The sequence below is a fragment of the Kogia breviceps genome, chromosome 19, assembly GCF_026419965.1.
Source record: "Kogia breviceps isolate mKogBre1 chromosome 19, mKogBre1 haplotype 1, whole genome shotgun sequence".
Taxonomy (NCBI): domain Eukaryota; kingdom Metazoa; phylum Chordata; class Mammalia; order Artiodactyla; family Physeteridae; genus Kogia; species Kogia breviceps.
In genome coordinates, this window is record NC_081328.1 from 44986395 (window position 1) to 44999099 (window position 12705).

A 12705-nucleotide genomic window follows, 5' to 3' on the forward strand; every position below is an offset into this window, starting at 1 on the left:
ATTCTTAACCACTGCGCCACCAGGGAAGCCCTATGCTCAAATTTTTGCTTATAATTTTAGTCCATCAAAGGCTCCCCGTTAAGTTAAATTGATTATTTTAACTTTTCAATCATGTACCTTATCCATTTTAGATAAAGGAAAGGAAAAAAATAATACTGGAAGGAACTTGTATGGCATGCATTGTGTTTGTTGTCATTTTTAAAAACATGTTCTCTATATACTTGATCTCATTTAATGTTCACATGCAACACTATTTTTATCCCCACTTTTCAGCCAAGGAAATTGTGACTCAAAAGAGTTAAGTAACTTGTTGGATTACCACTAGTTCTGTTTGGCTTCAGTCTCCCCACCCTGCCAAACACACACCTTTTTTTTTTCTTTTCAATTAAAAGACTTTTTTTAGAGTATTTTTAGGTTCACAGCAAATTGAGTGGGAAATACAGAGATACCCTATATACCCACCGCTGCCACAACACACACAACTATCAGCGTCCCGAACCAGCGTGGTGCATTAGTTACAGTCAGTGAGCCTGCATTGACACATCGTTACCACCCAAAGTACAGAGTTTTACATTAGGGTTCACTCGCGGTGTTGTACTCTCTACGGATTTTGACAAACATATAATGATATGTCTCCAGCATTGTAGTATCATAAAGAATAGTTTCACTGCTTGTGAAAACGCTTTGTGCTCTGCCTATTTATCCCTTCCTCTCCCTAACCCTCGGCAACCACTGATCTTTTTATTCGCTCCATAGTTTTGCCCCCCAACTCTATTTGCCAACCAGGAGGACTATATGCCTCATGATTCAACATCCCCTGTGAAGTATTCTTGCCAAAAAATTAATCTAAGTTATACAACGCCTCTGGGTTTAACTACCAGTTTTTAAGATATACCAGGGACAGAGGAGCCTGTTAAATGATACCACAAGAACTCAGTCTGCAAACTTCAGACTCTAGAAAACTATAGGATGATTGACTTGATTTCTTCAATGAATAAATGGCAAGGAAAAAAGAGACATAAGAAGTGTATCTACAGATTGCAAAGTGTGAACCTGATTTGGATTCTGAGTTGATTAAAAAAAAAAAATGAGACTATTGAGGAGTGATTAGATATTTAGTGATATACAGAACTTTTAGGTATGATATTTTTTTCAGTTTATCTTTTAGAGATACATATTGAAATATTTATTTATAATTCCTTGTCTGAGATTTGCTTCAAAGTAATTGACACATGGAGAGTGAGTGAACAGGTCAAAATGAAACATTGATGATGGTTCATTGTGTGTGTTTTTATTTTCCTTAAGATATTACAAAGGAGAATTAGTGTACATAGAGGGCTTAGCACAATGCCTGGCACACAATATGTTGAATAACTATTTTAAAAAAATAACGAAGGACAAGACAGTGAAATAAAAACATTTTCAGACCAAATTGTAGTAATAATAGCCTTACTTCATTCTACTTTGTAAAAGTGTCATTCTAGATGTTATAAATCATTTATAATATATGTATGCCAAATGTTATATTAGAAACTTTTTCATAGTATTTGATATAATTGATTCTCTGTTATATTTGTGGGTATCTACTGTAACTACATTCTGCATCCATAAAGGGTCATATCAGCCTTGTCATCTGAATTTTAAAAAGACCTGTGCCTCTTTTTTGTATAATGGTTTCAACTATTATATAGTTAGCTTGCAACTGATATCTTTTTTCACTTTTAGAATTGTCATTTCCTTATTAGCCATTCAGAAAATGCAAATTAAAACCATGATGAGATACTATTACATACCTAAAATTTTTTTAAAATACTGACAATACCAAGAGCTGGCAGGGATGCAAAGCAGCTGGAACTCTCATAGATTGCTGATTGGTATGCAAAATGGTGCAGCCACTCTGGAAAACAGGTTGGCGGTTTCTTATAAAGTTAAACATATGCCTACTGTATAACCCAGCAATCCCATCCCTGGGTACCCAAGAGAAAGGAAAATTTATGTTCACACAAAACTTGTCCACTAATGTTCAGAGTAGCTTTATTTGTGATAGACAAAAGATCGAATCAACCCAGTTGTTCTTCAGCAGGTGAATGGATAAACTGGCGTTCATCATGGAATACTACTTAGCCATAAAAAGGAATGAACTGTTTGATTTATACAACAACTTGAATGAATCTTATTATTCAAAGCATTATGCTGAGTAAACACAGTCTCAAAAGGATGCATATTATATTTGACATTCTTGAAAAGACAATTCTGGGGGACTTCCACCGTGGTCCAGTGGTTAAGAATTCACCTTCCAATGCAGGGGATGCGGGTTTGATCCCTGGTCGGGGAACTAAGATCCCACATGCTGTGGGGCAACTAAGCCTGCGTGCTGCAACTACAGAGCCCACACACTCTGGAGCCTGTGCATCACAACTAGAGAGAAGCCCGCGTGCCGCAACAGAAGGTCCAGCATGCCTCAACTAAGACCTGATGCAGCCAAAAGTGAATGAATGAATGAATAAATAAATAATAATAAAGAAAACACAGTTCTGTGATATTGGAGGACAGATCATTGGTTTTCAGGGGTTATGAGTGTGACTGTAAAGGGGGCATGTGAAGGAGTTATGCGGGTGATGGAACTGTTCTGTGTCTTGATTGTGATGGTGGTTGCAGAAATCTGTGCATGTGTTAAAATTCATAGAACTTTACACCAAAAGAAAAAAATCCATTTTACTGTATAATAATTTTTTAAAATTGTAATTTCCTGGAGGAAACTAGCTTTTTATATCACCATCAACACTCTCAATATGCGTGAAGGTTCATATTATTTATCAAGTGTGAATTTTTAATGTCTATTTAATTTTGTTGCAATTTTAAAATATTACTAAAGATTATAATCTTAGTTGGGGGCTTACTCTGCTAGGTGGAAACGTATGGGTCAATGGAAAAGAAAGAGCGAGTGGAGTTTATTTTGGAGCAAATGCGGCTCTGCCTAGCTGTGAAGGATTACATTCGTACACAAATCATCAGCAAGAAAATTAACACCAAATTTTTCCAGGAGGAAAATACAGAGGTAAGCCTATCTCTTACTATAAGTTTACTTTGAAAATGTTGGGGGAAACCCTGTAAACCCCAATTTATTTTGTCAATTTTTTTCAGAAATTAAAGTTGAAATACTATAACTTAATGATTCAGCTGGATCAACATGAAGGATCTTATTTGTCTATTTGTAAGCACTACAGAGCAATCTATGATACTCCCTGTATACAGGCAGAAAGTGAAAAGTGGCAACAGGTAAGAATATAGTCCTAAACTTGACATTGATACTTATTAGGAAGAATTTGCATTTTTTGAAATAATTTTAACTTCAGTAATTACATGCAATTGTGTGGTACTGCTTTCTGTTCAGTCTGTTGATAGTTCACTTTATCCTTACTGATTCAGATGAATTATTTATGGCCTTTGAAGAAATGTAGGCTTACTATTTAAGACATGTACAGCAGGTTACCTTCTAACAAAGGTCACAGATAAAGACCTAGCATTACTTTGGAAAGTTATTTTGCAAAGTTTGTGAATAGATTATATGTGGATTCCACATTTTTGCTGCTAACTTGTTATAAGAACCTTTTTTTATACATTTATTTAAAACAAATGTTTGGGGAAGGGATAAATTAGGAGTATGGGATTAACAGATACATACCACTATGTATTACATAAAATAAACAGCAAGGATTTACCCTATAGCACAGGCAACTATATTCAATATCTTGTAATAACCTGTAATGGAAAGGAATCTGAAAAAGAATATATATATATAAAACTGAGTCACTTTGCTGTACACCTAAAGCTAACACTAAGTAAATCAACTATACGTCAATTTTTTTAAAAAAGCCAACCCAGGTAGTAATTCAAATTAGCAAAGATTCGGGAATTCCCTGGTGGTCCAGTGGTTAGGACTTTGCGCTTTCACTGCCGAGGGTGCAGGTTCGATCCCTGGTCAGGGAACTAAGATTTCCACAAGCCGTGCAGCACAGACAGAAAGGAAAAAAAATTAGCAAAGATTCGCTGCATTTGTTTTATAATAGTTTTACGAAAAGTAAACATTAAAGAAAAGCACTATGAAGAGCAATCTGATAAGGTTTTTCCCCTAAGACTTTTGAATACAGTATTAAAAATGAGTATATACAATTATTCCATGAATTTTCACTTTCTGCCAAAGTTTCCATTTTGTTTCTAGTCTTGTATGTAAACTGTTGCATTGTACAACCTTTTTAGGCCCTGAAAAGTGTTGTCCTTTATGTTATCTTGGCTCCTTTTGACAATGAACAGTCAGATTTGGTTCACCGAATAAGTAGTGACAAGAAGTTAGAAGAAATTCCTAAATACAAGTAAGTACTTTTATAATTAGTATAGTACGTCTCAGTAGAAGTACCGTTTTGAAAGAAAATTGGTTAACTTAAGTGTATACTTCTTAATTGGTTACTGATAGATTGTATTAGAGAATAAAACTAGAGAAAATAAAGTGTTTTTTTAGGACTACATTTGAAATTAATGCAGTGAGGTTATAACACACTCCATTCTAAGCCACTTATCAAGTAGAAGTCTTATTTCAAGCTCACTTTTGTTTAATTAATCATTTGATAAATTTTATCATTTGTAAATGTTTGGGGCTTTGTGATTTTCAGAAGTAGTTGCTTCTGAAAATCTATTATATACAACATGGGCTTTCCTGGTGGCACAGTGGTTAAGAATCCGTCTGCCAGGGCTTCCCTGGTGGCGCAGTGGTTGAGAATCCGCCTGCCGATGCAGGGGACATGGGTTCGTGCCCCGGTCCGGGAAGATCCCACATGCCGCGGAGCGGCTGGGCCCGTGAGCCATGGCCGCTGAGCCTGCGCTTCCGGAGCCTGTGCTCCGCAACGGGAGAGGCCACAACAGTGAGAGGCCCGCGTACCACAAAAAAAAAAAAAAAAAAGAATCCGTCTGCCAGTGCAGGGGACATGGGTTTGAGGGTTTGAGCCCTGGTCTGGGAAGATCCCACATGACACAGAGCAACTAAGCCCATGCACCACAACTACTGAGCCTGTGCTCTAGAGCTTGCGAGCCACAACTCCTGAGCCCGCATGTCACAACTACTGAAGCTCATGCGCCTAAAGCCTGTGCTCCACAACAAGAGAAGCCAACGCAATGAAAAGCCCACGCACTGCAACAAAGAGTAGCCTCCGCTCGCCACAACTAGAGAAAGCCCGTGCGCAGCAATGATGACCCAATGCAGCCAAAAATAAATAAATAGATAAAAAACAAATAAATAAAACAGACATAGGCTTTATCATAAGCACATTGTGCTTTTTTTTTTAAAGCTATTTTTCTTTTATCTGTTTCATTAGTAAGTTTACAGTCAGTTAGTCCAGAGATTGGCAAATACAGTAGAGGAGAAAGCAAAATGATAAGTAGGGGAATGTGCTTTTCATAATTATTGTGGAAAAAATGGTAGTAAAGTTGGTAAAATAAGTAATAACTTGTCTCTTGTTCTGCAAACAAAACTGTAAAAATCCTCTTTGTTGATATTTTAAAATTTGCTATGAGATGCAACTTAATTTTTACAGATTTGGAATATATTAAGTTTAATTTCATTTGCAGGGATCTTTTAAAGCTTTTTACCACAATGGAGTTGATGCGTTGGTCCGCACTTGCTGAGGACTATGGGATGGAGTTAAGGACAGGCGCTCTGGAGGGCCCTGCGACCGATGTTTTTGGTTATACAGAGGAGGGCGAAAAAAGGTGGAAAGACTTGAAAAACAGAGTTGTTGAACATGTAAGGATCTGGCATGATGGAGATGACAATTTAGAAGTAAACTTTGGCAAATTTGAGCATAAACTTTTATTCCTCAAATGTTTCTTTTGGATGTTATGTCTTTAATTCTTCACTTTAGGGTTTTTTTTTCTATGCCCAATGTAGTAGTGATGTAAATTTGTTGTTCAGATGTTTATTGTCTTATTTCCCAAAGCATATCAGAATTTATCTTACCCCTCTTGTCTTTTTTTCCCCACCGCTTTTCAGAAAAGATAACTGTGTTAGCATGCTGCATTTTGAGAGGACCTCTCAAGTATCCAAAGTTTTATAGCATATAAATCAGAAGGAATTTCTTAAGAAAGTGAGGGATGGAGGGGGGTGGAGGGAGTGTTTTCTTTCTGGTACTCGCTGGGTAGTTTTGGAAATGGGTAGCATGTCTTAAACCTGACCTTTCATCTTCTTGGTGTCACTACAAATTGAATTATGTCAACATTCATTCATTAACAGGCATTTATTGTGAGCCTTCTATATGCCACACACTGTACAAAGTGCTGGGACACATGGGAGAATAGGACATGGTCCCTACCTTCAAAATGCTTAAAAATAAATCACAGTGGAAAATGCATTTATAAATTATGTATTATGGTACAAGTATACATGTACTAGAGGGGAGCATAAGGAGAGAGTTGATTGGTTCCACCAGGAAGAATGGTCAGGCCGGATACATAGGAATCAATGTGGGAGGTAAGACTTGTGAGAAGAGTATGTAGTCAGCAGGCAGACAAGGGAGGGCCGTCCCCGTAGGCAGATGGCATGGTCTGCGCTGGAGCATGGAGGCAGCAAACCAGCAGGGGAACTTGGGGACCTCCAAGGAAAGCGCTCAGTGAGAAAGGAAGTTGGAGGTACAGAAAAGGTCTGGGTCGTAACAAAGCTGAGAGGATAATGACCAGGCTTGTATTTTATAAAGATTCCTCTGGGAGAAAGTGTGAAGAATGGATTTGGAGAGAGAAAAGACTAGAGATAAGACTAGCTAAGTGGCTTGATGGGCTTGAATTAAGGCAGTAGCCAAGGTATTGAGGAAGAGTGGGCGGAATGGAATTAACTATTTTAAAGAAGAAAAGTAATAGAATTTGGTCTTTGGTTAAATTTAAAGGATGAAGGAAAAGCGGGGAGTCTTGAGTGATTCTCATGCTTTCTGAGAGGTTGGTGTTGCCATCAGCCCTGATTAGAGACAGGAGGAGGTGCAGCATCTTCAAAGCTTACATGTTTGTCTTCTTCAAAGACGAGCTCATTTTTCTCCCCACCATCCCCGTCTTTCCTTGTGAGTGCTGCTGCTCTGTTAGTAACATTGACATTGAGAATAACAAAGGGGTGTCTTTCTAACTTGAGCACCACTTCCAGTGAAAATTAAGAGTTTAATTTTGAGTTATCTTTACATAGGTATAATGATGATAAGGTAGCGTTTTGAGATGATTTTGATCTTTTTAGCATTTTAGCCTTTTAAACATTTGTGTCATAATTAGAAAAACTTAACTTTAGATTCTTGAATTTAGCAAAAATATTTTAGTACGGTTACAACTTTTAACAACTAATTTAGTTAAGCCTATATTTTGACTATATATATTTTTAAAGAGTTGTAGAGTGTACTCAGAATAACTAAAAATAACCGCAGAAGCCAAAATATCTAAATATTTAGTTTCATTATTGACATTTAGAACCAGCTTCATCCCAGTGGTGGACTATAGCAAAATAAAAGCTCTGAGTATTGACATTTTAACTAAACCTATTTGGATATGAAAACAAATGGGATGGGCTTTTGGCCTTACTGACTGCTGTGTCCTCCGTGCCCTCTATTCTCTCCTCAGAATATTAGAATAATGGCCAAGTATTACACGAGGATAACAATGAAGAGGATGGCACAACTTCTGGATCTATCTGTTGATGTAAGTAGTAAACGTTGTTTGTAACCATTCATTTTGAAAATCAATTGACTGGTAAAAACTGAGCAAGAAAATCAATTTTGTTTTATTACTTAATTTTAAGTTTAGGTGATAGAAAGTTTCCCCAAGCTATCTTGGATACCAAAGAGTAGCCTAAATATCAAGTTTATAGCTACATGACTATTATTTATATTAGTTAAAATCTTCACTTCAATATGGTAGTTTTACAGTGATTAATTTGAAGATAAAGTATATATTTCTATAATAAATATGTCTAGATTCCCAAAAGTGAACTGTAGAAATAAAACATATGAGGGAGACTTGATTGCAGTTCACCTGAAAAGGACCCAGGGCATGTTAGAGGAATATCTTCAGATCAGGGTCTCATGTTGGTAAAATGTACAATAACAAAGAGATAGGAGTTAAGCGAAGTGTATAGTAATGGTCTGAAAAGCCATTGCTGTCACCAGAAGGAGTCTGACAGTTTAGCTGAAAAGGAAGGACCGTGGAATGTTGGGGTGAGAGGGCTTGATCCTCGGTTAGTTCATTAGCTCTTCTCGTTTCTGGACGAGGGTGCCTGGATCCTTAGAAGTAAAGTGCCTTCTCTTTGGCTACAGAGTTGGCAAGTGGCAGAGCATATATTCTAACCCAGCATTTCTGGAAACAAACTAACTATAATACTGCCTTTTAGGGGGAAACGTAGAAGGTAGACCAAGTTGCTGTTGGCAGCAGGCTCTTGGGCAGAACCCACAGCATTAAGTTTGCAGGGAGTTCAAACTGAGCGCTGACTTTGAGTGTACTCCTTCTCATCATTCCCTAGACTCTTAATAAAATAAGTACATCACTGCAGGAAATCAGTTTCTAACTGTTAATGAATTTTAGCATATTCTTTTTATTTACTTGAGCCCAGCCACTCCGCGGCATGTGGGATCTTCCCGGACCGGGGCACAAACCCATGTCCCCTGCACCGGCAGGCGGACCCCCAACCACTGCGCCACCAGGGAAGCCCTAGCATATTCTTGAGTGAAGAGTTTAGAAAATGCTTTCCTTAAATTTTGTTTATTGATAATTAAAATTATCTTGTCTTAATCCAATTTGTCTCTCTTGCAGGAGTCAGAGGCTTTTCTCTCGAATCTAGTAGTTAACAAGACCATCTTTGCTAAAGTAGACAGGTTGGCAGGAATTATCAACTTCCAGAGACCCAAGGATCCAAATAATTTATTAAATGACTGGTCTCAGAAACTGAACTCATTGATGTCTCTAGTTAACAAAACCACACACCTCATAGCCAAAGAGGAGATGATACATAATCTACAATAAGCGTCTCCATGCCCTTAATGCTTTTAGAAAAGAGTTAAAATTGGAAGTCATTAAAAAAGAAAAAGACTTTTATGGTGTATATGTTGGGTTTTTTGTTTTTTGTTTTTTTTTTTCTATTCTCAGCTCTTTTGTCTAAAATTTAAAAGCTAGTGAATATGTTTGAGGCCCCTTTTGATCTTCAGTTCTCGATTTCATTGTTAACTTTGCATGTGCAGTTGGTGCAAAAATATCTAATACATTTCTATTGTCTGAGTACTCAAAAAATTGTCATAACTTACCTAAATACGTTATTCTATCATTTGAATACTTTTTAGCTACTATTTGTTTTCATTCAGCTAACAACCATAATTATAATAATAAAAGCAGTATATGCATGTTTACCTTCCATGGTTACCTGTGTTTCTAAACATTTTGTGGGGTAGTGATTTAAGTGTTTTTTAAATAAAATTAATTTTGTTGTAAAGCTATTGATTATTTAGTAGAATTTTAAAAGCAGCATAGAACCTATAAGAACATTTGGGATAAAGTTGTGACTTGTGAAGAATTTGTATTTTAGTATTGTGGCAGAAAGTCTCTAGATTGAGTGTGTACAGAGCTATCTGGTAGGCTATAGACTTTTTTTTTTTTTTTTGAGTCAAGCTAGTTTCAATCACAGCTTATTTTTACCCCCTTTCCCTGACTTGACCAGTTGTTGAACTAATTGTGTTGACAGAGGTTAATACACATGGTCATTTTTATAACTCCTTTGTGGCTTTAACGTCCATGTGTAATTACATCATTAATGCTCCAAATTCATTCTCTCCTATAGGAACTTTAGTTCCATTATATGCATGCTAGATGACAACCTAAAATGCATTAAAAATGACCAAAAAAAGAGACTTCAGACCACCCTCTTGGCAAATGGTATAGTGTTGACACTTTTTTTAAACAGAATTAAACAAAAGTAGTTTTACTGTTAAAAGAAACATCTGAAATCACTATGAGCAAATTTTAGAAGTTTTAAAATTTGATTTCAGAGAAAATGGAAAAAGGAAACAATGTTAGGTTATTTAAAATATGTTTAAATGAAGAAAGTATAAGTTTTTTTTGTTTTGTATTGGTTTTTTTTTTTTGCGCGGTATGCGGGCCTCTCACTGTTGTGTCCTCTCCCGTTGCGGAGCACAGGCTCCGGACGCGCAGGCTCAGCGGCCATGGCTCACGGGCCTAGCCGCTCCGCAGCATGTGGGATCCTCCCGGACTGGGGCATGAACCCATGTCCCCTGCATCGGCAGGCGGACTCTCAACCACTGCGCCACCAGGGAAGCCCAGATATTTTTTAAAAAATACAAATAGAGAGGGAAAGGCATTCTGGAAACAACAGTTTTCACAATTCATTTTCCATTTAATGATCACTAAATCGTCCTATTTCGTGATCCCAGGGCTGGGGACAGTTGTAGAACCACTATTGTGAATAGTAACATAGTATTAATCTAATTTTATTCTTTGGAAATTTAATGTATTGGTCACATTAATAACAATGTCTGCTATCACTTATCTTTAAAAACTAACAAAAAATATGGCAAGGTAAGAAACATCAGAAGTTTACATTAGCAGTAAGAATATAGTTTTTAATTTTCTTTTGAATGAAAAGGATGGAAAATAAAATCATTTTGCATTGTTAATTTGTAAATTGAATTGGAACTAATTTGAATCTAGCTTCTCATTAACTTCATCTTTCTAGGGACTCATTCCCCTTGTACTTGCCAAACGTAGACTGGCCAAATATGTTGCTGTAAAGATCTCAAATGCTCCTCTTCTTTGTTTTTTATCTTAACATGGTCACCCTCAAACTAAGCTTTTTGTGTGTTCTGATTTGGCGCCATTTGTAACTGTGTCCCATTGACCAAATCCCACTTGACGTGATTAACTGCTCATCCATTGTTTTTTCTGTCCAAGCAAACTTAAGAGTTATTACCAATTTCTCGTGTTAAAAAGAAGAACCCATTAGCTTAAGGCAGTAAAATATTTGAGATGTTCTGAACCTAAAATCCTGGCTCCCATTTCTGACCTAAAGCTGGTATGCATGAAAAGGTGAGAACCACTTTGTTTTAATATGGAGAAGAGAATACTTGACTCCTTGTTTTCATTAGGTTACTAACCAGCAGGAGAGGTGATGAGCCACTTGTTTTGTTTGTTTTCAATGAAACACCTTTTACCCTTTCATTTCTATATAATTTATGTTTTTATTTTAGAGTTCAATCATTATTTCTGTAATTATCAATTTCCATATGCTTTTTGTTGAATCATTGAAAAACATCTCTAAAATTCATACTGTTCCATTCTATCTCTTATAAGTGTTAAATGTGTGATAAAAGAACATATTTTAAATTGTTCCCAGCTTCTGGATATAGCTGCAATAAAAGCACTAATTTGTGGATATTTAAGAAAACCTGGAGAATAAACTAATACTTTAAAAGGTCGCTTCTTTTTTCAGTTCTTTTACTGTTTATAACAAAAAGCCACACATACTTTTCATTTTTCTTTCTAAGTCATGTTACCTCTCTAACCCTGTTTTTAAGCAGTGAGAAAACATTTTGTACATTGGAACAGGTTGGCTTTTTCCCCTGGATTCTTTCTGATGTGGGGTTGGTGACAGGCTGTGCCTTATTGTGCTTTGACCAGTGGTTCTCTCACTTAGCACACATGCGAATCACCTGCAGGGCTTGTTCCAACACAGATTACTGGCCCCACCCCCAGAGTTTCTGATCCAATAACTTTAATTTCTAACAAGTTCTCAGGTGATACGGATGCTGCTGATCCACGCACTACACTTTGAGAACCACTCCTTGACGATACTTGCAGTAAATGCAAGAAAAGATCCATTTTAAGTTTTTAAAAGATATTTTTGTGAGAAAAAAATATTGAGTGAACATGAATATCAGTAAAGTTAGGATTGTGCTACAGGGTGATGCTTATCCATTTTCATTTGTTTTTGAGTCTAGCGATTGGAAAGTCTAGTTTTATCCTGCCCCCTGAGATGTAATGTTCTCACTTTTTGAGCGGATATAAAACAACGTCCCTAATTTGGAGCTTAATATTTCCTATGTTGAAAGAATTGAATGACATCTCTTTGAAGATTGCAGAAGTTTCATCATCTTGCTATTTTCTCTATATAAGATTGGGAACCATGTTTATCTTTGTATCCATCATTTTGTTACATAATAGAAAACACTTGTTGAGTTAAATTGTTTTAACCAATTAATCTTTTTTAACCCTTCACTAGCATATTACTGGAATTTTGATGCTCAGCTTCCGACTTGTAATTACCTTGTAAGTGTTCAATTCAGTGGTATTAATTACATGCACAGTATTGTACAACCATCACCACTGTTTCCAAAACTTCCTTATCCCAAACAGAAGCTCTGTAGCCATTAGCAGTAGTTCCCCACCTGCCCCCTTCCCCAGCCCCTGGTAACTTCTGACCTCCTTTCTGTTTCTGTGACTTCGCTTCCTCCAGATATTTCGTGTAAGTGGGATCATACAATATTTTTCCATTTCGTGACTGGATTATTTTGCTTAGCATAATGTTTTCAAGGTTCATCCATGTTGTAGCATGTTTCAGGACTTCATTCCATTTTATGGCTGAATAGATTTCCATTGTATGGATAGACCAGTTCTGTGTCTTCATCT

The 12705-nt window shown here is 36.7% G+C and overlaps 1 protein-coding gene across 1 annotated transcript in view; it reads left to right on the forward strand.

The window, feature by feature from the left end:
• PSMD12 (proteasome 26S subunit, non-ATPase 12) overlaps positions 1-11494 on the forward strand; it is a 27538-nt gene extending 16044 nt beyond the window's left edge. The window contains exons 6-11 of the mRNA XM_059046954.2: positions 2909-3058; positions 3145-3279; positions 4261-4373; positions 5623-5797; positions 7642-7719; positions 8827-11494. Coding sequence (XP_058902937.1) covers positions 2909-3058; positions 3145-3279; positions 4261-4373; positions 5623-5797; positions 7642-7719; positions 8827-9036 — 861 coding nt within the window. The 3' untranslated portion in view covers positions 9037-11494. The remainder of the gene's footprint in view (positions 1-2908; positions 3059-3144; positions 3280-4260; positions 4374-5622; positions 5798-7641; positions 7720-8826) is intronic.
• Positions 11495-12705: the final 1211 nt, after the last annotated feature.